This window comes from Thunnus maccoyii, chromosome 11, assembly GCF_910596095.1.
Source record: "Thunnus maccoyii chromosome 11, fThuMac1.1, whole genome shotgun sequence".
Lineage (NCBI taxonomy): Eukaryota > Metazoa > Chordata > Actinopteri > Scombriformes > Scombridae > Thunnus > Thunnus maccoyii.
Genome location: NC_056543.1, coordinates 1,539,796 through 1,566,175, shown reverse-complemented (window position 1 = coordinate 1,566,175; position 26,380 = coordinate 1,539,796). Strand labels below are relative to the sequence as shown.

At 40.8% G+C, this 26,380-nt stretch overlaps 1 protein-coding gene across 1 annotated transcript in view; it reads left to right on the top strand.

Moving 5' to 3' along the window:
* mylka (myosin, light chain kinase a) overlaps positions 1 to 26,380 on the top strand; it is a 79,538-nt gene that overhangs the window by 13,040 nt on the left and 40,118 nt on the right. Inside the window, exons 9-18 of the mRNA XM_042427271.1 lie at positions 958 to 993; positions 1,113 to 1,213; positions 1,346 to 1,576; positions 2,897 to 3,025; positions 9,541 to 9,702; positions 16,566 to 16,697; positions 19,478 to 19,675; positions 20,660 to 20,867; positions 20,966 to 21,010; positions 24,507 to 24,611. Coding sequence (XP_042283205.1) covers positions 958 to 993; positions 1,113 to 1,213; positions 1,346 to 1,576; positions 2,897 to 3,025; positions 9,541 to 9,702; positions 16,566 to 16,697; positions 19,478 to 19,675; positions 20,660 to 20,867; positions 20,966 to 21,010; positions 24,507 to 24,611 — 1,347 coding nt within the window. The remainder of the gene's footprint in view (positions 1 to 957; positions 994 to 1,112; positions 1,214 to 1,345; positions 1,577 to 2,896; positions 3,026 to 9,540; positions 9,703 to 16,565; positions 16,698 to 19,477; positions 19,676 to 20,659; positions 20,868 to 20,965; positions 21,011 to 24,506; positions 24,612 to 26,380) is intronic.

Below are 26,380 nucleotides of genomic sequence, written 5' to 3'. Positions count from 1 at the left end.
TATGACTAACTCAGACTGCTGAAGCTGAATAGAAGCTTCACACAGACTTTTAAATGACTGTGTGGACACACTGTGGATTTTATCCTCCATCACTTCCATTGAAAACACATTTGAAGGATCTTTTAATATCCAGTATGAACAGGAGGAATGATTACAGTGAGGAAAACCTCTTTCACTGTTACTATGGACACCTGACTGCTGGTTTAAGACACACTGGAAAAGCTGTGAACCAGTCCTTTAATCAGGGGGGACATGCTTGAATTCAGCTGAGTTCAGAGTGCCTTGGTAACATAATCAGGCCATTATTATACTGTAAAAAGAAAAATGAAAAGCATCCAAAATGTTGGACCCGCTCCGAAACGGACCAATGGAAAACCTACCCGAACCCGACCTGACCTGAGGGGGACCCAAGCACAGCCAGACCTGACACGAATAGACCCGATCCAAAACCGGTCGACCCGAATCAATTAATTCAATAAATTAACAAGCAGCCATGGTGGGAAAGAGCAGCTTTATAATAATAATGATTGCAACACCCTTAGAATGACTGTAAAGTCATAGAAATGCTTTAAATGTATAACATAATAACCGAATATGTATTCCACCTCCGTCAACATTAAACCTTCTGTAGCCGACTGGCTGATAGATAGTAAAGGATCTAACCTGTTTGCTCTTTATTGTATTTAATATAAATTAATAATAAATGTAATATCCGTGAATCAAATTCCAAAATTCCTAAATGAATAGAGCATAAATCATGTAGGTGACTGATTTTCCTAAAATAAATCAGTTCTTGTCAGAACTTTTTTGTCATCTTTGTTGACTATTTGAAACAGGAGCAAACAGCTGATGTGCAGGTTGGTTTTACCTCTTTGTTCTTCTTTTCCATTAACTTGTTCACCTTCATCGTACAGTTTACATTCTCCTCTCCTCTAAACACGCTGTTTCCTCCCACAGTGACTGTGACCACATGATCAGAGCTGATAGTCTCGGGTATTGGACATATTGCATACAGACCAGCAGCAAAAATACACTTTTTTTATGATTTTGTGTTAAAATGTGCAGTTGGAGGAACGGTCAGAGTACTCTACACCAGTATGCTTGTGTTTCAGGGCCGTGAGGAGGTCGGTGTTGGGGTCCAACCTGCGGTTCGAGGCCATTCCTCTGAACCAGGAGGCTACAGAGGGAGCACAGGTCACGTTCACCTGCCAAGGTAACTCAGGATCCAATAAAACCCTTGATTTCAATCGAGTTTAGGGTTCGAGAAGTAACGAGTAACAAGTGAATCCTTGTATCGTGGTGATATCACTTTAACTCACCGATCTCTCCTCTCACCTGCTCCCAGTCTCGTCTGATGCCGTTGCCAAGGTTACGTGGCTGAAGGACGGGAGTCAGGTGAGGACCGGACCAGGTCTGCAGCAGAGACAGGACGGCCCCCGTCTGACCCTCACCATGGAGAGAGTGAGACAGGCAGACCGGGGCGACTACAGCTGTCAGCTGATCACTGCTGATGGACAGACAGTCACCTCGGCAACATGGACGCTGTCTGTCAACAGTAAGACCCGTTCATCTCAATGTAAGACTTCCTCTCTCAGGTGCGTCCCCTCTCTCTCAGGTGCGTCTCCTCTCTCTCAGGTGTGTCTCCTCTGTCTCAGGTGTGTCTCCTCTGTCTCAGGTGCGTCCCCTCTCTCTCAGGTACGTCTCCTCTCTCTCAGGTGCGTCCCCTCTCTCTCAGGTGCGTCTCCTCTCTCTCAGGTGTGTCTCCTCTGTCTCAGGTGCGTCTCCTCTCTCTCAGGTGTGTCTCCTCTGTCTCAGGTGCGTCTCCTCTCTCTCAGGTACGTCTCCTCTCTCTCAGGTGCGTCTCGTCTCTCTCAGTTGCGTCCCCTCTCTTTCAGTTGCGTCCCCTCTCTCTCAGGTGCGTCTCCTCTCTCTCAGGTGCGTCTCCTCTCTCTCAGGTGCGTCTCCTCTCTCTCTCAGGTGCGTCTCCTCTCTCTCTCAGGTGCGTCTCCTCTCTCTCAGGTGCGTCTCCTCTGTCTCAGGTGTGTCTCCTCTCTCTCAGGTGTGTCTCTTCTCTCTCTGGTGCGTCTCCTCTGTCTCAGGTGTGTCTCCTCTCTCTCAGGTGCGTCTCGTCTCTCTCAGTTGCGTCCCCTCTCTTTCAGTTGCGTCCCCTCTCTCTCAGGTGCGTCTCCTCTCTCTCAGGTGCGTCTCCTCTCTCTCAGGTGCGTCTCCTCTCTCTCTCAGGTGCGTCTCCTCTCTCTCTCAGGTGCGTCTCGTCTCTCTCAGTTGCGTCCCCTCTCTCTCAGGTACGTCTCCTCTCTCTCAGGTGCGTCCCCTCTCTCTCAGGTGCGTCTCCTCTGTCTCAGGTGTGTCTCCTCTGTCTCAGGTGTGTCTCCTCTCTCTCAGGTGCGTCTCCTCTCTCTCTCAGGTGCGTCTCCTCTCTCTCAGGTGCGTCTCCTCTGTCTCAGGTGCGTCTCCTCTCTCTCAGGTGCGTCTCCTCTCTCTCAGGTGCGTCTCCTCTCTCTCAGGTGTGTCTCCTCTCTCTCAGGTGCGTCTCCTCTCTCTCAGGTGCGTCTCCTCTGTCTCAGGTGTGTCTCCTCTCTCTCAGGTGCGTCTCCTCTCTCTCAGGTGCGTCTCCTCTCTCTCAGGTGCGTCTCAGGTGCGTCTCCTCTCTCTCAGGTGTGTCTCTTCTCTCTCAGGTGCATCTCCTCTCTCTCAGGTGTGTCTCTTCTCTCTCAGGTGCGTCTCCTCTCTCTCAGGTGTGTCTCCTCTCTCTCAGGTGCGTCTCCTCTCTCTCAGGTGCGTCTCTTCTCTCTCAGGTGTGTCTCTTCTCTCTCAGGTGCGTCTCCTCTCTCTCAGGTGCGTCTCCTCTCTCTCAGGTGCGTCTCTTCTCTCTCAGGTGTGTCTCGGCAGCCTCCGGTGTTTGTCAGCGCTCTGCAGGGCTGCTGGGTAACGGAGGGTCAGACCATCAGCCTGCAGGTCTCTGTGGAGGGAAGACCTGCTCCAGGTGTCAGCTGGATGCTCAACGGTCAGTATGATCATGTTTTCACTCTGTGGTGTGAAAGTTTCACATCCTCCAATCAATAACTGATAATGTCTGACAGTCAGGGAGTGATTTCCACTTCTGCACTGTGGAATATTAATACAGGGACTAATAATAAATCTGAAGCTCCATTCAGACATGATGAACATCACAGGAGGAAGTGGGGAATGAAATAATTGAAATCATGTTAAGCAGGAGGAACTGACAGGTCTGGTCTGTAATAGACATTCAGCAGGATAAAGCCAGAAGCCTCCCCAGGGGGGCGCTGGAGAGTTGAAGGTGAGGCAAAGATACTATGTGAGGTGAAGAAGAGTCAAAAATCCTTCTCAGAGTCATACTTCAGTCTAATGTGAACGCACAAACATGAAACACATATTGATATCATTCAGTGTGACGAGGATATCATTCCCCCTACGTCCATCACCAATAAACCTCCATAAACCCATAAAACCAGAGAAAAAATAGGCTGCAGAACCTGCCTGAGAATCATCACGTTTTTAAGTTTTCTTCAGTAATCCAGTGTTAGTTGTCTGTACATCCATGTTACACTGCAAACAGGAGCTGCTAACAGCTGATTCACATGAATTTTAATGGAGACAAGTCATAATATTTAAGAAATATGATAAATATTTAATAACAGCAGCAGCTACCTGTAGCTGACGTTACAGCAGCACATCTGATGAGGTTTATTGGGTCTTTGTCTCCTGATGCTTCTTCTGGTCTCATTTTCAGAGGATTGTTTTTGAATTTAGTCCATAAATCTGTGACGTCAGATAACAGAGACAGAACGTTACTGAATGAACGACAGTTAAATCAACTTCTGAAGAAGATCATTGGCTGCTGGAGGAGACTGTTTGACCAATCAGTAGCTGTCGAGTGTGTTTCAACAGTCATTACTTCAGTTTTCTGTCTTTCACATTATTGTTTAGTTTTATTTGTTGATGAAAAGTGTCGAACACTTTGTTATAGTTTTAGTTGTCAGAGTTTATTTTCAGTGTTGTTTCTTTGTGATAAAAAGTTTGTAGAAAAAAGATTTTTCGTTCGTCTTCATCAGTGAAATTCAGAGTGATCCAAAAAAAGAAGCTCTGCTGAATGATGGACGGTTCTCTCTAGAACGTAGCTGCTATGAAACTATTAGCAAATTTTAGTATTTGTTGTATTTGTAATATTAGTTTTATTTCTAAACTATACTATAACTACATAACAGGTTGTAGTGCTGCTGCTGATCTCTATCTGGTTACTATGAATGTTTATACTGAACGTGGTTCCTGCGGCGAGATCGCAGGTAAAGATCCTGAGCTCCTAAAATAGTTCCTATAAACCTGTGATGAATATTGAAAGATGAAGCTCAGTGTGTGATGGACTGAAAGCTCCTGCAGAGGGCAGCACAGACTCTGAGGAGCTGATTCACTCTGAATGGAAGAGTTTGAAGGCAGAAAACAAGTTGAGCTTCCTGTTTATATTTTTGAATGAATTCATTTTCTTATCAATATCTTTGACAGACTCACATATAAAGCTGTGTTGCATGTTGTCTGTTCTTTATTTATTTATTTATTTATTTATTTATTTATTAACCAAGCAGGAGAACAGAACAATCTGGTAAAGACCTCATAATGTGTCCAGACTGTATAACATCATGTAGATCCATACTTAATATAAATCAATCTACAACCAGAACCTACAAGAGCTTCCATGACAAGAGAGACCAGAACAAACAAAAACAAAGCAAAACAAACAAACAAAACAAGACATGACATTACAAAACAAAACATTATGAAACAAGACAGGACAAGGTAAGACATTTACATACTTCATGAACGGGAGTGAAACCTTACCGCTAGTGCATGTGAGACTTTATAAAACTCTGCAATAATGTTAAACGAGTGATGAAAAAAATCAATCTCAAACTCTGTGCTGTAATTTTATCTGCAAAGCACCAATCAGTGCTCGGCATGTAGACAGGAGGACCAATCAGGTTCCTGACAAACTTAGTGAGAAGCAGATTTTTACCTTTATTAGCCACCATGCTAGTCAGCTAACTTTCCAAGTTTAATTACACCGTTGCACAGCTGATAGCAGTAAGTACTGTTATATCAGTGACTGAAGTTACTCTGATGAGTTACAGTAACAGCAGCTAATGCTACCTGCTGCTAACTGGGTTTATGTGTATTAAATTAAACTTGACTCCTGCAGCAGACACAGTAGCTGCATTTACATGGACTCATGTAACCACCTCAATCAGAAGAGACTGATCGGAAGGAATTTTCAATTGGTTTGAGAGGGTCGGTGTAAACCTTTGATAATATTAGTGCTGAATAACCATGTAAACCATTAATCTGATCATTTCTCTCTGGTTGGAATAAATATATTCTTTCTGCGCATGTTTGCCCCACGTGGGGGTAACATTAGGTGACGAATATAGACGTCACCCATTGGTTTCTCAAGAGTGGTTTTGAAGCTCAAAGTGAGCCGTCGCCATCTTGGCAGTGCCTGACTCCCCCCGACTCCCAGCTAATCTAAAATGGGCAGAGAGGCGGCGCTGAGGCGGCCGAATGAAGCCTGGTTGCTGAAACAAGCCACCTAGCTCAAAGCAGCCGTGTCCTTAATTATGCATAACTTTACAGCTTAATGAAATTTAAATGAGTGACTTATAAAAAAATTCACCCCCCGTACAGTTGTCATGAACAGGGAAATTAGCTATAAAGACCAGGCTGTAAACATGTTTATTTCTGCTGTAAAGTTTGGCTTTTTAACATGGGGGTCTATGGGGACTGACTCGCTTTTGGAGCCTCAAGTGGCCGTTCAAGGAACTGCAGTTTTTGGCACTTAATTATTGGCTTCATGTTTCACTCTGGAGGTTGCCACTTGTGTGTGTTCAGTTTAGACTCTTTGTCAGTGAATAAATGCTAAACCAAGTACTGTATCCTGCTTGTGAAGGGGGTTAGCCCCGAGGTTAGCGACAATGTGTTAGCCTAACCTGACCAGTTCACTTAACCAGCTCCTCTCATTGTACTGACAATCTCAGCTGCTGCTAAACAGAGAGCGGAGGAATGTCTGGCTGCTGAGTCCGTTGTCGGCCCTGATTTATTCATCACTTTTGCGCATGTCACACAGCTGTTCTGATTAAAAGCGTCGGCGCGTGTAAACACCAGAACGTGTTAGATCACATCCCATGTGAACAGTTGACCCGAAATCTTGCTGTAACGTTAAAGTTAGAAAAATAGAAGTAAATTTGGGAGCATAAAAAAGACAAGAAAGGTTCTGAAATGAAGAGCGACAGGCAGATAGCAACAAAAACCAAACAAAGTAGAGCAAGAAGAGAAAATATCAGTAACTGAATGGAGAAATATTTAGGGCCCGAGCTCAAAAGGCAGAGGACTACTGTTTTTCGTGTGTTTGCTTGTTTGTTTCTTTCTTAATTATTATGCCACTTAAACCCTAAATTTGACCCCGTAAACATGCTCAAAAACTCACCAAATTTGGCACGCACATCAGGTCTGGTGAAAAATTTGATAAAATGTAAAAATTAACCCCTAAAGTGCCAAAATGTGCTCTCTAGCGCTACCTATGGAACTAAAATGGCCGCCACGGCCCGTAGGAATGTCGTAGAGAGATCAAACCAAAACTCAATTATTTGTCTCTTCAAAAACTACTAATCGTACACTGACACCCCTGACCTAAATCCAACAGGAAGTCCACAATCAGACTTTCAAAGTAAAACTTTGCTCCGATTTTGGACCCTGAACAAATGCTATCTCCTCCAAGGGTGTTAATGGTATTGACTTCAAACTTTAATACATGACTTATGACATTGTGCTGAAAAAAAGTTGATAAAAACTTTGTAATAACTCGAACGGTTTGGATTTTATAAGCCCTGAAAGTTGCAGTGCCACATCACCCCTTACAATGTAAAGCAATGGGGAGGCAATCTATAGGCATGAACTTTGTGTCAAACAGAGGCTGCTGACGTCTAAACTATAAGTCTGACCACTTTCAAACTTGTATCAGTGGATTCGCCACGAAATTTCCTACTAAAATATGATTTTTAATGTAAGATTTGGTCAAAGTCATGGGATTTATGAGGAGATTTCACAAGAAGCGTACTCTAAAATCCTCCTCTCCAACTGCTCCTGGTGATGTCACTCCCTCAGTGCTGTGAAACATTCTGCAATACACACTCATTATAAAATCACAGGAGAAGCAAGAAAAGACTTTAAAACTCACACTCTAATATCTCAAAAACAGTAAAAGATAGAAAAAACATGTAAATTCAAGATTTGTAGGTCAAAGTCTCGTGACTCATTTAAAGTTCAAATGAAGTTTGTATCTAAAACTATGTGGAAGCAGTAAATGTTCAAAAAGGTGTGGGTTCGCTCACACTCTCCATTCAAATATATGAGTATTTTTCTGTGTCCAGCTGCAGTTACTTATTGTCCCTACACACCTGACAGTACACATGTCAATCAACAAAATAAAAGCACTCTAATAAGAAATATCCCTCATTTTTACAAAGCAAAATGATCTGATCCTGACGGGCCAGAGTGTGAGGTCCCAACCAACGCTGCTTGCAGCTGTAATTGTAAATGTTCTTTCTAACAAAATCATCACATTCAGATAGAAAAATTAGTTTCTATCTGAAATCATCAACCTCATTAATATCTTCCAGTGTCTCAAATGAAGGAGGAAATAAAAGCTCATTAAATCAGGTGGCGCCATCTTATCATAAATGATGATGATTGATAACCACCTTAAACTTTTCTCATGAGATCAGAATCTCATAATTACAAGAAAACTATCTCATAATTATGACTTACTATCTCATAATTGCAAGATCTCTTCTCATAATTATGAGATCTTTTCTTGTAATGATATGACAGTAAGTCATAATTATGAGATAAAGCCTCTGATTAGTTGTTTCATTGGTGAATGTAATGAGCTTCTGTCCTCCTCCTCCTCCTCAGTGACGGTCGGCTGTTCACTATGAACACATTTACACGTCATAACAGCCACTTCCTATCAACCATAAATCAGCTGACTCCCTGCAAGAAACACAAACTTGTTTTCCTTTTCCTGCAGAACAACTAAACAGTTTCAGTAATAGTTTTAGCCGATGAGCCATCGTTGGATGTTTACATTTTTTTCAAATAAAAATGACTAGAATGTTATTTTCTACATTTCTTCTTTGTTTCTGCTGCACGGAAAACTGAACTGAACTTTTGTGCACAGTTACACCCCGAAACATGATCGAACATTACGACACAGAAGAAAGAGAAAGAGAAGAAAGTGCAGTAAAGACTTTACAGAGTAGAAACCAGTCAGAAATCAGTAGAAACAGTAGAATCAGTGAAGAGTGAAGAATAGAAGCAGCAGACAGAGAGAGAGAGAGAGAGAGAGAGAGAGAGAGAGAGAGAGAGAGAGAGAGAGAGAGAGAGAGAGAGAGAGAGAGAGAGCTGCAGCGCCGTACAACCGTTAAACAAATATGAGAGCTGGAAGCCATATAAAGACAAAACATGCTGCTGCAGCGGACACACACACACACACACACACACACACACACACACACACACACACACACACTCCCCCGGTCGATGCCCTTCTTGGGTCGGCTTCAGTGTTTCTGTGTCTTCATCTCAGCAGCGACCACACAGAGAAAAATCCAATCAAATCATTTATTTTATTTTTCTTTGTTTGTTTTCTCTTAAAGATCCAGACGTGTTTTAAAGTAAAATAAGTTTTAAAGAGTTCACAGTTTTTTTAAGTCATTTCTCCTTTTTGGAAGTTTTGAAACTTTGACCATCTGACATCAGAACAGGATTTTTTTAAATAACAGAAAACCACTAAAAGCAGATGATGAACCTTTAAGAAATAAAATACAATAATAATAAAGTTAACCAGAACCAACTATCTAACACAAAACAACTCCTAACTAATCTCTAATGAAAGAAAAGACATTTTATAAACCTAACTCCCCTCTACTGCTTCTAGAGTTATTTATAAGCTACATCGTCTCGTAGGCCGCTTTAGCATCCTGCTAAGCTAACACAGACTAATTAGCTACCAATGCTAGCGACGATCCCCGGCGCCACCTGGAAACCCTGGACGCTAAGTAGTCCGGCGTCTTGGGCCAGCCAATCCCCGGCGGCGGCGGCGGCGGCACGGAGGGCCAGCCAATCCGGGCCGGAACCAGCACCTGTCAATAAACACAGATCCAATACAGTAAAGACAGAGCTCCCACTCTGCTATGAAAACGTTGCACAATAACACACAAACTAAACACGTGCTTTCAGATTTACAATCAGATGCAGGTCCAGTCTTACATTTCCCATAATGCAACTGGGTCTTTCATTAGAGCCTCCTAAATGTATGTCCACTGTAAGGAAATCTGTGACCCCTATGACATCACTGTGACATCATCAGAGTTCATCAGTGGAGTACACCTTTAAAAAACACAATGTGATGATGATGATGATGATGATGACGTCATCTCCTTCCTCCCTCAGACGGGCCCGTTCCTGCTGCTGCCGCCGCTCGGTCCTCGTGCGTCGGGGGCGTGGCCACGCTGACCATCCAGCGTGCGTCCCGGCGTGACGAAGGCGTGTACGCGTGCGTGGCGGAGAACAGCCACGGCAGAGCGGAGTGCAGCGCCAGAGTCCAGGTCAAAGGTCAGAGCTCAGATCCGTGTTGTTGTTTATTAGTGAGTATTGATCAGTATTGATTTCAGTGTTTCTGTTCTTATATCGGCTGGTTTCTGAACAACTTATCAGCTGATTTTATATCCTTCATGCTTGATGATCGGAAACTATTTCTGTCACTATTTTATCTGAGTTTAGTTTGTTTTAAACCAGCAGTCAGTCATCAGATGAACATGAAAGCTGTTTTTCTTGCTGTAATCATTCCTCCTGTTTATACTGAAGAAGAAGATCCCTTCATAATGCACTTACAATGGAAGTTTATCTGAAAGTTTATCTGAAGCTAATATGAAAGTAGACATCTGTCAACGTCAGATCTTCTACAGATTGTCTCTTCTCTCAGGTGTCAAACACTTGATTTTAAAATACTGCTGTTGGGTTTATTATAAAGCACTGACTGGTTTAAGGCCAACATTACATTTCTGATCTGCTGCCACGTTATGAAGCATCCAGCAGACCTCTCTCAGGTGGTCTGGATCAGGTCTGCTTTCTGTCCTCCAGAGTCAAAACTTAAACCCGGAGACGCAGCGTTCAGGTCTGCTGCAACTCTCAGTTCTGTTGAATCACAGCTGAAGACTTTTCTGTTCACCTTCTTATTAAATCAAGTAATTATTCATTTATTACACTGTACTGTCTTACTCTGTTCTAGCTTATTTTTATCACCAACTATTTAATTGTATTTAAACATCTTTTTATATTGTGTTACATTCAGTCTTGATGCCTTTAAACTTTTATGTAAAGCACTTTTTTGTTACTTCAGGGAAACACGAGGAAGCACAAAGACTGTAAATGTGTTTTTATCCTCCATCACTTCCATTGAAAGCACATTTGAAGGATCTTTTAATATCCAGTATGAACAGGAGGAATGATCACAGCGAGGAAAAACCTCTCTCACTGTTACTATGGACACCTGACGGCTGGTTTATGACAGACTTAAATCACTGTGAACCCTCCTTTAACTCAAGATGCATCTGTCTTAAATGGAACAACATGTGTGAATCTGTGAAATCAGCATCTGAGCTTAAAATACTCTCAGGCTGCTGAGTCTGAAGAAACGTTGGAGCGAGCGAGCGAGCGAGTGAGCGAGCAGTGAACGCAGCGTCGGTCGGCCAATCATCCATCAGCACGTGAAGACGGCGGTGAAGAACAGAGAAGATGATCACAGCTTTATAAGGAGAATCAGTCTGAGGGAAGAAAATCCTCCCGCAGCAGGAAATCCCCCGACTGGACACACACACACACACACACACACACACACACACACACACACACACACACACACACACACACACACACACACACACACACTGGGATCTGTGTGTAAATAACAGGAGATTCCCACAGACTGACCCACTCGACCTTCAGAGTTTAACAACCTCATCATGTCCATGTGTGGACAATAAAGTTTCTGCTCTTCAGAAAAAAAAAACATCATCATCATCATCATCATCATCATCATCATCTCCTCTGTGAGAAGCTGCAGTCACGTCTGATCTTTACATCAGTATCTGCTCAGACGAAAGCTGATCAGATGGATGGATCCTTTCTTTCCTGAGCGCCGCTGCTCTTTTTCATGGCTGGTTAACAAATCGTTATGTTTTGTTTAACTGCCACCAACAGGTTTTAACGGTCTGTTAACGCTCACACTGAACGTTTACCCCCCGAACAGGTTCTTCTTCTTCTTCTTTGTATAGATTTCCTGCAGACCTGAAGCCTTGCTCGGAACCAGGACCTTCCAGATAAGGAGTCTGGGGGGTGTTGCCCTTCACGCTACCTCAGACCCAAGCTAACGCTAGCTTACTTGGGCTAACGTTAGCTGATCATTGACTTTAGGATGAATAGGGAGGAAGTTGCTCCTTTTTTTATTGAGGGTCAAGAGGTGGATATTATCCATTCTTACAAATATCTGCGTGAACATTTGGACAAAAAACTAAAGTGGATGGAAAATACCATCATGGTCCTGAAACGGCTCAGGAGAGAAATACTTCATGTTATGGAATTTTCCATCTTTAGGGGTTACAAATTGGGTCAAAACTGAGCCTTGAGGTCATGCTGTAATTCTTAAAGCTGTCTGTGATGTTTTGGTGATGAAGAGTATATCAGCATCGCCATGGTGAGCCAAGGCCAGAGAGGAACCTTCTAGACAACACAGAAATGTGTTGACGATGAGCTGAGGCTCAATGCAACGTGACTGAAGTGACATAAACTCAAGAAAAAGGTCTGATTGTAAGAAAGTCAAAAGCGGGCATTGACCGAAAACTACATTTCCCACAATGCATGCCGATTATGTTACCCATGAAGTGACCCGCCGCTAGACTGCGATGTGTCAACATCAATGTGATTTCCCCAACAAGTGGAATTGAGAAATATAAATAATGACGCCAAAAAATGTCCAGAAAGAGAAAAACTGATGCAGACGGAAGGCAGTTTCAAGAAAGACGAGAAGAAGAAAACATGTTTGTCTTTTGTGTTCTGAGGCGTCTGTGGTCACAGAGAACGATCCACCAAACACGGAGCGAAGTCTGCCAAAAATATTCTGCTTCTCTCAACTGTGACAGAAAAGTTTTGAACAAAGTTAACGTCATAACTTGTGTTTGATGTTATTTTTCTTTATTCTCTTGGATAGTTTGATGGTTGATTGATGGAGTCATGTAGGTTTCATAACCTGACAAATTAAAAGGATTTATGTTATAAAACAAAGCAACAAGCAAACATACTTTTTTACATCTATGCAAATATATATATATAATATTTTTTAACTTGAATAAGTAATACATTCAGAGTTATTTAACATTAAGGACATCTAGTTACATTTAAAAGTTACATCTGGCCCTTTGAGGGCCCTCGGTGGAGATGAGTTTGACACTCGTGTTGGAGGCCGATCTGCTCGAGTTAAAGACTAAAGAGACGTCATCCGAGTTACAACAACTTCGCTGTTTATGATTCTCCTTGATCAAGTAAGTTCAATAAACATCTTCAGCCTTCAGACATCAAAGCCTCCCGTGTGCTTCTCTCCACTGAAGTGTTGACCATCGCTCACAAATATCCACAACACTTCAAGCTTTTACCAGAGCATCATAACTGGAGTCCTTTCTTCTTCTTCTTCGTGTTGTTGGTTGGTTGTTGGAGTATTAAGTGGCCTTTATGATTATGTATTACTGCCGGCTGTATTCATGCATTACTTCTCCATGCGTCCGCCGTCTCTCAGACTGTTTTAACTGTACTTGTGGTATGTGTTTGGCATGTGGTGACTATCGTAGTTTCCTCTTTGGGGATCAATAAAGTCTATCTATATACTTTATACAGGGCAGGTATCGCAATCAGGTAACGTTAAACTAAGTGAATATTACAGCAACAGTCTGACTCACACAGCAGACATCAAAGCTATTATAAGTCTTCAAATCTTATTAACGGAGCAATAATCTCCAAAATGACCAGCAGCACACTTATTAGAGGGTCTGAATTTACAGATTGAGACCAGAAGGACTCACTGAAAACAACGGCTGACTCTGACGTGAAGCTGCTGAGTGCTCGCCTCCCATTTGCTGCCTCTCACGGGGGGGGGCTGAACGACCGTCGACAGTTCTGATAAAGTTCTATTCAAACAACATGTCTGCGCCCTCAAAGTTGTTGTCAACCATAAATAAATAAATATATACCACGGATGTATCAAGAGCTGAGATGGCGCCGCCGCCGCTCGCCGGTTTCTCCTGGTGGCCGCTCGCAGTATTGAAATCTCCTGCAGCACAGAAAGTATTTTGCCTGCAGACGTCCGTTATTAAAGAGACGTCTGCAAAACTGTTGACAGGTGTGTGTGTGTGTGTGTGTGTGTGTGTGTGTGTGTGTGTGTGCGTTTATGTTAGAGAGAGCATGTGTGATCATCAGTCTGGTCCTGACTCGTCCTCACCATATATGGAGTTTGGGTTTCCTTTTCTCTCTTGCAATATCTGACAGAGACACGTGTGTGATGTATGTGTGTGTGTGTGTGTGTGTGTGTGTGTGTGTGTGTGTCTGTTTGTGTGTGTGTGTGTGTGTGTGTGTGTGTGTGGGTAACGTGTGTGCATGTATAAGTGCACATGTGAGTATGAATACACAGTATTTCTGCTGTGTATGAGTGTATGAGTGTGTGTGCTAAATGGTAAGTCTTTGTGTTCTGTGTACATATCAGACATGCCTGAGAGGACACACACACACACACACACTGTCTCACTGCCTGTGTGTGTGTGTGTGTGTTATTAGCTGATATACACACTCCAGTCCTCACAGTTTACACAGAAAAACAGACACACAGACAGAGGAAGCAGAAAATATTTAATGTAATAAAGTAATCATACTATAATAAATAAACACAAATAATGAAAGTGTGTAAACAGAACACAGAGTCACATGGTTTGTTTCCTGTGAACTGAACACGGTGGACACACAGAAGCTCATATAACATCATCAAAGTCCACATTTATACTAGAACTCATTTTTACGAGAAGGCGTTTATATGAGAACTCACCGGGCTGCGAGTCAGAAGTTCTGGTGAGTATTTGTACTTGTGCTACGATCAGATACGTCACACAAACGAGCCTCGTGATGACCACGCCTCCGCAGAAGCCTGCGTGGTAGTGACGCGTTGCCGGATTTAGTCTGAACGCAGCTTAAGTGTACAACTTAATATACTAATAACTTTATTAGTATATTAAGTTGTTTCTGAAAAACTGTATAATGAGCACATTTCCTGTGTACAACCAAAATTACATAACTCTTTCAAAGTAATGTAGTTATAAAGAATTAACAGTTACACAGCAGCTACTTTTAGGAAATTACTGAAAAAAAGCTAATTGCTAATATATCATATAACAGACAAAACTGCACACTAAAAAACGTGAATTTTCTGTCAGTTAAAGAGTCTCATTTATTAAAAATTTTTACAAATTAATAACTAGATATGAACCCAGTTATAATGAATCAGCACTGACCAACTAAACCATTTTAAAGAGGCCATATTATGACCCTTTTCCACAAGTTAACACAGTTCCCCAAGGTCTTAATAAAACGTATCTGACCTGCTTTGGTCAAAATACCACAAGGATGAAGCAGCACAGCAGCCTTCTCCTCCTGTCTGAACAGCCCCGTTTCACTGTAAATAAACTGAGATTTTACTGTGATTTAATTGAAATAATCAAATCAGAAGGATACAGAATTAACTACATCATTATATTGTTTGTAAAAAAGCCTGAATTCATGCTTTGTCAGGCAAGATGACAAGCAAACAACTGTTAAAATGCTTCTGAATGGAGTTCAGATCGATCAGAGCTAAGCTAACATTGTAGCACACTCAAAACAACGTCCCCTAAAGGCATGAATACGGCAGCGACGTTATTGTTTATACACATAGATATCTACATACTGTGCAACATTAACATTATATAAACTCATCGGCATTTAAGATGTTTATTATTGATGACAGCAGCTGAGGTGGTGTGTGTGACTCTGGTGTTAGCTTAGCGCCGGTTAGCCTGAGAAGCGAGACTGAGGATAAATCCACCAAACTTTTAAAAAACAAACAGATCAGAGCAGAATCAGGTGTTTATTCCTCCAGAAGACAGAAGACAGCAGGACTCTTCGGCTCTGCTCCGCCATATGCAAATTATTCACCCTCAGCTTAGTTTAGCTTACGTTAGCTTCGCCCCCATGTGATGTAAGAAGGGGCATCAAATCTGAATGGCTTGTTGAATCACATGACTGACTGGGTGGTCTTATTTCACAGCTTGTGTGTCAGTCGGTTCATCAGAGACCCAAATATATAAACACAAGCACTCAAAAAGTATGGCCCCTTATTACATTACATATTAGGTATAATATGTAATTATTCCACATTAAAATGTCTAAAAACACTGTTTCATTTGGTCGCCTGTCGATGGCGTCATACCTCCTCTACCAAAGAGTAAACACGCACAAGATGCATACGGCGGCGCTGTGTTTGTCCGCTACAATGGCGTCTACCAAAGAGTAACTTACACACATACAAGATAATACATCGGCGTTGTGGTTGTTCCACACAAACTGTTATAAATGGACTTTTATTCAGTTTTAAGCCACATTTTCATGATAAATTTAGGTGGTTTTTAACTATATCTTTTAGCCGGAAGAAGGATTTCAGTCATTGGACGTCTGGATCTTAAGTTATCAGAGAAATAAACTGGACAAACGTTAGCAGCAGCTCAGCTAACAGCCCCTCCAGGAAGTCCGGTGGTCACCAAACATCGACGGAGAAATATTGATTTTTTAGGTGAAACAGCTTTAATTAGTGTTTTTACCTGTAATCTCTGGATCCGTTTGTTCTGGAGAGGAGGAGACCTCTGCAGGTAAAAACATCCTGAATGATGAACACTGCAGTAATCCTATCCCGGTGAAGCTGGTTATTTAACGTCGAAGACAACAACTCCCATGATCCCTTGCTACTTCACACCGTCATCACACTCCGTCTGTTGTTATTGTTTTGATTGAGACGCCTAGCGGCTGAAATTACATATTGTGCGTTTAACACTTTTTTCTGTTTTTTCTTATTATTTGTACCAAGTTGCACCATCTGTAAAATTAATTATTAAATACCTGCAAATTATTCAGAAAATTTCCAGGAAATGAATATAAATGTAAATGATGTGTAAAATAAAGACTTGTTAATTGGACTGTTTGTATTTTGCTGCATCTGGTTTTAATTGATTGATGCGTAAATCTGCACTTTGATGTTATAACGAGTTTGAACTCAGGAACAGCTAACGAGACGTGAGACTGGGCAGATGTTTGATGTGTCGTTTTCTTCTTCACGTGTTGTCATGTTGCAGGCAGACCGCAGGGTCGCAGGTCAGAGGTCACAGAGGCCAGAGGAGTGTGTGAGGCTCCTCGCTTCACCGGCGGCCTGACGGACCTGAAGGTGATGGACGGCAGCAGGGTTACCATGACGGTGGAGCTGACCGGTACGACTGTGTGTGTGTTTATGTGCTCAGTGTGTGTGTGTGTGTTTATGTGCTCAGTGTGTGTGTGTGTGTGTGTTTATGCGTTCAGTGTGTGTGTGTGTGTTGAGCTGTGGTATTTCCTGTCAGATCTCCAGGGAGATGGTGGAGATGAGATGAGGACAGATTCACTCTGGACGATTCCTGCCTCTTCATTTCCTCTGTGTGTGTGTGTGTGTGTGTGTGTGTGTGATACTTGTATGTCTATCTTTGTGGGGACCGAGTTGAGTGTTAGATGCGGGCAGTGAGCGGTCCTTACTGTGGGACAAACCTTCAGAGGTTGTTCAGCTTGGTTTTAGGGTTCAGTTTAGGGTTTAGGGGCTCTATCGCATCAATGAGAGTCCTCACAAGGGTAGAAGTATAAATGTGTGTGTGTGTGTGTGTGTGTGTGTGTGTGTGTGTGTGTGTGTGTGTGTGTGTGTGTGTGTGTTCAGGTTCTTGTACAGCAGATCTGACAGCAGTTTGCCTGAAATATAAGTTGAGTTACTATAGAAGTGAACTATAGCTGAAGCCTCCATATTATTAACCCAGAGTGTGTGTGTGTGTGTGTGTGAATGTGTGTGTGTGTATGTGTTTGTGTGTTTGTGTGTGTGTGTGTGTGTGTGTGTTACATAATGATTTTCCACAGAGGGTTTTTTCTCCATATAAGCTGCTGTCTGATCTCTGCTTTCACTCATCAAACTGTTTCTGAAGGTTTGCTCTTTATTTCCAGATAACGACTTCTCAGGAAGATAATAAGAATTGATAACACTTTACTTTATAGGTACCTTCGTTTGAAACTCATTTCCTGGAAGTTTTCGGAGTAATTTTCAGGTATTTAACGGTTACAGATGCAGGTACGAACTATAAGAACCCACTCGTTATATTTAGGTTAATATGTATTTGTTAATTTGCAAAGATTCTTAATAAATTACACACTTAACAATTCTTTAACTGACAGAATATACTTAGTTTTCAGTGTTTAGTTTTGTGTGTCAAACTACATATTAGCATATTAAGTTGTTTAATATTTTAATAATAAGAAATCAATACTTTCCTAAAAGCAGCTGCTGTGTAACTGTTAATTCTTGGTATTATAAGTTTATGAGAACTGTGCCTTGTATGCTAATGCTAACACATGGAGAATGTATTTATTTATTTATGCTAACACACAAAACTACACACTGAAAAAAGTATTTTTTGTTAGTTAAACAATTTATTAAGATTTTTTGCAAATTAACAGCTGCATATGACCCCAAATATGAGTGGGCACGTACCTACTGAACCCGTTTTTACTGTTTTTGTCTTATAATTTGTACCAAATTTCGCCACTTTCTCTGTAAAACGCCAAAAGGTAACTGTTTGATACCTGCAAATTACACATAAAACATCAGGAAATTCATATAAAAATCAAAGGACCTGTAAAACAAACTGTTACCTAATAATTATATAATTATAATAATCTCTCGCCACAGATGAAGTTTGACTTTAAAGGAGCGTTCCAGTGCATCACATCCTGTGTGCTTACAGTGGGTCCCGATAGCTGCTTCCCTTCTAGAGAGATACCTGAACTCATGAAGCCCCGACCTGATGAATCTCTAATCCAACCTGTCGTCTCTCCTCACTGTTTTTTATTTGCAAAGAGAAATGAAAAACATTTAGGAAACTGTTGCAGGATTATCAGTTTTCTTTAACTTTCTTTGCTTAAAGCTGTAATATGTAATTATTCCACATTAACATGTCTAAAAACAACTAGACCTATGTTATATATGTTGTTGAGTTGTGTACTTACATTATCCCAAATGTTTCCAACAATGTTCAAACCCAGAGAAATCTGTAATTTAATCAAAGTAACGGACCGTTTCATTTGGTCGCCTGTCGATGGCGTCATACCTCCTCTACCAAAGAGTAAACACGCACAAGATGCATACGGCGGCGCTGTGTTTGTCCGCTACAATGGCGTCTACCAAAGAGTAACTTACACACATACAAGATAATACATCGGCGTTGTGGTTGTTCCACACAAACTGTTATAAATGGACTTTTATTCAGTTTTAAGCCACATTTTCATGATAAATTTAGGTGGTTTTTAACTATATCTTTTAGCCGGAAGAAGGATTTTAGTCATTGGACGTCTGGATCTTAAGTTATCAGAGAAATAAACTGGACAAACGTTAGCAGCAGCTCGGCTAACAGCCCCTCCAGGAGGAGACCTCTGCGGGTAAAAACATTTGGAGTAATCCTATCCCGGTGAAGCTGGTTATTTAACAACGAAGACAACAACTCCCATGATCCCTTGCTACTTCACACCGTCATCACACTCCGTCTTCTGTTATTGTTTTGATTGAGACGCCTAGCGGCTGAAAAGGTTTAAAGGATATGTCTGACAATTTTCTATATTTGTCTTCATGTTTGGATCCAAACCAACAATGAACTGATCTACTAACTAGTATTGTGTGTGTATCAAAGCTGATATATCTGATTAAAAACACGTCAGTGAGTCACAGCGCTGCACTGGGTCATATGTTCCTTCATCATGAAGAGTTTGGTCTCATTAGTTTGTTTAGAAACGGCTCCAAAGACTAATAACAGCATCATGTTTTCAGTCTCTGGAGAGCAGTTCTGTGTAATATTCATCATGATTATTATGTACTTCTTGCTGTGAGTCCTGATTATTTCTTCTTACATTCTGATCACTTTGAGGGTTCTCAGAGGATGAATCCTGTTAAATCTGACGTGCACTAAGAGGTCATTGCGGTTCGCAGGTCACCCCCCTCCAGAGGTGGTGTGGCTCCATGATGGGCAGGAGGTGACGGAGTCGGAGGATTTTCACCTCCTCAGAGAGGAGAACCGCTGCACTCTGCTGATCCAGGAGGTTTTCCCAGAGGACACTGGGACGTACAGCTGCCAGGCCTGGAACCAGTACGGAGAGGACCGCACCCAGGCCCAGCTCACTGTGGAGGGTAACCGTGCATCTGTTTCACTCAGTGTTTAATGTCACCGAGACCTGCCAGCAGCTCTGTGAGGCTGGACGTAGACCCAGCAGAGCTAAACGCTGCAGTCAGGCGTCCTCAGCCTTTATCAGGTCGACCAACCACAGATTGCTTTGTTTGTACGCAGATGCTTTAACAGGAGTCTTCCCCCCCTTTTGTTCATGAATTATATTACGTTATTCCACTCGGGCGTCTTGTCTGTGGAACATCTCAACTACAGTTTTGTTTAATTTACAGAGGTTCAATCATATCGAGCGCTCTGCCGTCTGATATTTTTAACTCAGCGTCTGCATAATTTAAAAAAGCCGTAAAAGGTTTGTGTCTTTCTCTGTAACGTCGTCCTTCCTCATCTCTATCCTGTCTTATCTTATATTTAGAAACTGCCCACTAGTAACTATTAATTTACAATATATGTTAATTAACTTATCTTTTGTTTTCTCTCTTCCTCTCTCATGCATCGGAGAATGTCCTCATGAAGACCCTTTAAGGGTTTTTTGCACCTTTCAAAGTTATAAGAGTTCATCCTCAGGGGAACATGAATGTCTGAACCAAATTCTTTGCCAATCCACCGAGTAGATGTGGAGATATTTCACTAGATACATGAAGATTTGACCTGCAGGTGGCGCTGGAGGAAAAGTCAGCAGGATTCATCCTCTGAGGAACACGAGTGTCTGAATCAAATTTTATGTCAAAGTATTGAGCCATAAAGTCATAAAAAGTATATATATATAAAACATCAGTTTGAAAGTATATTAGGATTAGAAATAAAATGTGTCCAGAGGAGAATAAAACAGCAGACAAAAAACATCTTCTCACAAGGTCTACTTACTTGTTTTCTCCAAAGCTTTCAGCTACAGGACCCTGTGATGCTTCCAGGGTCAAGAATGAACCTTCAAGCTTCTTTAGTTGCGGCTGTCGTCATGGTAACAGTTGTGTTTGTGGTGTTTGCGGCAGAGCCCCAGGACGGTGTGCAGCCCTGGTTCATCACCAAACCCAAACCGGTGAGTGCTGCCGCCGGTCAGCACGTTCTCCTGTCCTGCGCCATCGCCGGAGACCCGTTCCCCCAGTACACCTGGACCAGAGCCGACCTGAGCCGACCTCTGACCTCCGGAGGAGATTATGAACTGCTGCAGAAAGAGGACGTCATCTCACTGCTGATCAGGTCAACAGTAACACCTACGTCATGTGGTTTTTGACATTTCTAAATCTCAAGGGACAGAGATCACAGAACCATAACAATAACTTCTTCTTCTTCTTCAGGAGAGTTAAAAAGCATCACGCTGGAGATTACCTGGTCAGCCTGAGGTAAGAGAACAACACAGCTCCATATATTCATCAGTAGTCACATCTTTTACTGAAGTAGAAATTATTATTATTAAAAACTCCATTACAAGTAAAAGTCCTGCATGAAAAATCCTCCTGCAGTAAAAGTACATAAGTATTATGAGCTTGATGTAGTTAAAGTATTGCAGTAAAAGTACATAAGTATTATGAGCTTGATGTAGTTAAAGTATTGCAGTAAAAGTACACAAGTATTATGAGCTTGATGTAGTTAAAGTATTGCAGTAAAAGTACACAAGTATTATGAGCTTGATGTAGTTAAAGTATTGCAGTAAAAGTACATAAGTATTATGAGCTTGATGTAGTTAAAGTATTGCAGTAAAAGTACATAAGTATTATGAGCTTGATGTAGTTAAAGTATTGCAGTAAAAGTACATAAGTATTATGAGCTTGATGTAGTTAAAGTATTGCAGTAAAAGTACATAAGTATTATGAGCTTGATGTAGTTAAAGTATTGCAGTAAAAGTACACAAGTATTATGAGCTTGATGTAGTTAAAGTATTGCAGTAAAAGTACATAAGTATTATGAGCTTGATGTAGTTAAAGTATTGCAGTAAAAGTACATAAGTATTATGAGCTTGATGTAGTTAAAGTATTGCAGTAAAAGTACATAAGTATTATGAGCTTGATGTAGTTAAAGTATTGCAGTAAAAGTAGTGGTTTGGTCCATCTGACTGATATATTATTATATATGACATCATTAGATTATTAATAGTGAAGCATCAGTGTTAGAGCAGCATGTTACTGTTGTAGCTGCTGGAGGTGGAGCTAGTTTACACTACTTTATATACAGTTAGCTAGTTTAGTCCAGTGGTTCCCAACCTAGGGGTCGGGCCCCTCCAAAGGGTCAGCAGATAAATCTGAGGGGTGGTGAGATGATTAATGGGAGAGGAAAGAAGAAAAAACAAAGTTCTGATACACAAATCTGTTTTCAGTTTTTGGACTTTTTCTCTAATCTTTGATTTTTGCTGAAATATTGGATCATTTGAACATTTATTGAAATGAAAGCATGTGAGAAGTTTAGAGGGAAAAATCACTATTTGGTGGAGCTGTTAACAACTCATAGACATGTGAAATGTGACCCCGACTACACACTGCTTTTTGTAAGACGTCAAAAGCCAAAAAGGTTGGAAACCACTGGTTTCATCTTTAACAATGTGTTGTATTTTAAAAGCTTGTTATATTATCCATTGTGTCAAATCTTCATCTGAAAAGTAACTAAAGCTGTCAAATAAATGTAGTGGAGTAGAAAGTACTATATTTCCCTCTGAAATGTAGAAAGTAGCATCACATGGAAATACTCAAGTAAAGTACAAGTACCTCAAAATTTTATACATGCAGTAGATGATCTGTTGTACACATATATGGAAACACCATACATAGAAGCAGATATTTTGTGGGCAGCAACATGATAAAATAATCCTCTGTGATGTACAGTATGTAGAGGAAGTTAGGATTAATGTTAAAGAGGAAACACCACCCCTCCCCCATCCATAAATCCATCCATAATCTATCCATCCGCCTCTTCATAAATTCTCGTCTTTCGTCAGATTTATTCAATGTTTCTCTTCATTTAAAGTATTTATTATCAGGTATAACGGTACAAATATTGTCATATACAGAGTTCTCATTAGTCAGGGAGTTTGTAGAAATCATAGGTATTTTATATAATATGTGTAAATATAACAAATATGTATATATAGTATATGTCACGTGGACCTTTACGACTACATGGATGTGGAAAGGATCATTTGAGTTCAAGGTTACTAGGTACCCAAAAGTTATATGTATTTAAATATAATTATAAGTATGTTTTTGTAGTATCTGTGACACGAAAGATGATACTGAAAAGGGGTAGTAGTGTACTACAAAGGTAGTACAAGGTAGAATACTTGAGTGTTGGGGGGAGTACCAGTGTACACAGAGCAGTACTGGAAAGTATACTGGAGTACTATTAAAGATACTACATAAATAATTAGTAAACAAGGAAGATTATGTTGCATAACATACAGAAACGTAGCCGGATGTGCTTTTCTGCTTTTGTCAGAGTACTGGGCACAAAGTAGGGTACTAGAGTATTTTGGGGGATACCAAAGTACTAAAGATGGTAATGAGAGGGGTATAAGCCCGGGTACTATGAAACTAGGAGTAGGAGTACTACGAGCACTGAGTGTAAACTAAAGAAATGCAGCAGAATTCATTCTGCCACTTGTTTTAGATTTTGGGGACTAAGTAGGGCACTGCAAAGAATACTTGGTAGGGTACCAGGGTATAAGGAAAAGTACAAGGTATAGTTCCTCACAAGTACTAAGCATAATTTTTCAGTAATGAATTGTACTGCTTGTTTTCTGGTACTCAGGTTCTGCAGAGAGAATTACAGTGGACATTAATCATGGAGAGTAAAGGGAAGGGTACTATAAGGGAAGGGTACTGTAAGGGTAGTAGACACATACTGTAGATAACAAGGAAGCTGCAAAGAACACTACGTAGGGATATTGGGTACTGCTTCATTTTACAGGTTCCTTTGTTTTATACTAATATCTGGGAGTTTTTCTGAGTAATTTGCAGGTATTTAATGGTTAATTTTGGGACATTTTAAAGAGAATGTGGTGCAATTGGTATAAATTATAAGAAAAACACAGAAAAAAGTTGATTTAGTTGGTAAATGCTGATTCATTATATGTGAGTTCATACGTAGTTATTCATTTGCTAAATTTCTTAAAATACTTTTGACAATTATTTAACAGACAGAAAATATTTAACTTTCAGTGTGTAGTTTTGTGTGTCAAACGATAAATTACCATATAAGTTTTTTTTCCATAATTTCCTAAAAGTATCTGCTGTGTAACTTTTCTTTGAAAGGTTATGTAATTTGGTAATATACAGGAAATGTTGCTTATTATGGAGTTTTAAGAAACAACCTAACATGCTAATATGTAGTTCGACACACAAAAACTACACACTGAAAACAAAATATTTGTTTGTTGTCAAGAATTGTTAAAAGTCTCATTTATTCAACTTTTTTTTTGCAAGTTAACCACGTATGAACTCAAATATAAAGAGTTGGCACTTACCAGCTAAACCAACTGAACACTTTCTTCCATTTTTTCTTATAATTTGTACCAAATTGCACAAACTCTCTCTGTTAAATGTCCGAAAAATTAACTTGTTAAATATCTGCAAATTACTCACAACTTTTCCAGGAAATTGGTATAAAATTAAAGGATCATATCAGTTTCATATACCACTTTTATACAATACAAGGATATATATTTATTGTACCAGAGAGGGTACTACAGTAGTACCTGGTATTCCTGTAAAATAGTAGTGAGACTATATGAAGTCACAGGAAACTTGACAGGACAGGAATGAGGTACAAAAGGTTTCGGCGTGTCAGGAGAGACTGGCTGAGCTGCTGTTGAAGTACCGTTGAGCAAAACGCTGTGTTTCTGTGCGTCAGGAACAAGGTCGGGGAGTGCAGCGCTGTGGCCAGTCTGTCCGTCGGCGATGGAGGAGAGACGGACGGGACGAGAGGACGAGGAGGACGAGCAGGAGACGACAGCGGGTCAGTCTTCATCACCTTCCTCTGTTCGCTGTGTTTTCAGCCGAATCTGATGTTCATCCAACACACTGACACCGTCCAAGCCGACACGCTTGGACTCATTGAACTCGTCATGTTATAAATCTACTGTCTTTGCCTGAGAAGTTAGCTGAATAAAAGGCTCTGCGTAAGGAGAGTATGACGTAAACCACTGCGTTGCGTTCTGGCTGCACATGGTTTTGTTCTGTTCTCTGCATGGCGTCATATCCCACTGGGAGTGTTTCAGAAACGGAGCATTTTGCTTTCCCATGCAGTAAGTCTGGCAAAATCACATATTTATATTCATATGCTAGCTAATAAGTAGGTTATACTTCATCTTCCACACCAAATACTCCTAACTCCTGTCGTAAAATCCTGTTCCAAGATGAACCTCTCGTTCTCCACAGTGACAGATATCGTCTGATTGGTCGACATCTGGCCTGGTGCCACCGGTTATAACGTAATGTTGATGTGTATTTTATTATATTATTATTGACCAGATGCTCTATCTATCACTTCCTGCCTGTTCGATCTGCTCTGTGGGATCAAGCTTTGAGTCTTCTGTATTGTAGGATAATGGTAGAACTGTAGAGATGTTAATATAAATTATGAACATTATGATACAACATGTGCTGGATGAAAAGTAGAGCTGCAACGATCAGTCGATTAATCGCCGAGTCGTTCGCCAGAAAATTAACTGGCAACCGTTTTGGTAATCAATGAATCGCTTTGAGTCCTTTTTTTAATGAAAAATACCACAATTCTCTGGTGTGAATATACAAAACAAGACATTTGATGACGTCATCTTGGACTTTTGGAAACACTGATCCACATTTTATGGACCGAACAACTAATCAACAGATTAATTGATAATGGATATAATTGTTAGTTGCAGCCCTGATGAAAAGTCTTGATTACAGTGTGACTCCCAACTCTTATTTCTGAAGGATTAATAATAAAATAATAATTGAGTTAAATTAAAATAAACAGTAAATAGATTTATCATGATACACGTTAAACAGCCTGAGCTGCTGAGTTTTTAGACACAAAATAAACTGTTTATCCTTTCATCCATCTCTCCATCCAGAGGTTTATTCTGCTTCATCCATTGATCTCTATTTATTCACCCCCCCCCCCCACTTATCCTCCCATCCATCCATCCGTCCGTCCGTCCGTCCGTCCTATATCCAGAAATTCCCTAAAGCTTCTCTAATCCGTCCCTATCAACCGAACCAATCAGAGCCAGCATTTCCTCTTGGCTGCACTGTTTACACTCGCTGCGTGTGATTGGTCGAAGGACGTGATGGGAGTAATAATAATAATAATATGAGCTGATGAAAATATAAAAGTTTTTGGATGTTTTAAAAAAAAACAGTTTGCGACACTGAAACAAATCAGTGAAGTAAAAACTAAAAACATCCAGAACAAAACTCAGACTGGAGATTTCAAAGAGTCAAAAACACATTAACAGTCAAACTAAATCAGATTATTAATAAGAGCACGAATGAGTTTTTATGTACTGGTTTATCTTTCATTGTGTCGACTTGTTTCAGCTGCTGAGTCCGTTTAACATCTTGACGTGTGTCATGCAGGAAAAGCAAATAATAATAAAATGTGTAAATAATAAAGTGAATGATCCTGAAGGCTCCTCGGTTCACTGTTGCACCGTCACTCATGGTTTATTTACGATGACGTCATCAGTGACACCTGAGCTTTTCATGCGATGACGAGTCAAAAATGTACTTTCATTTTTT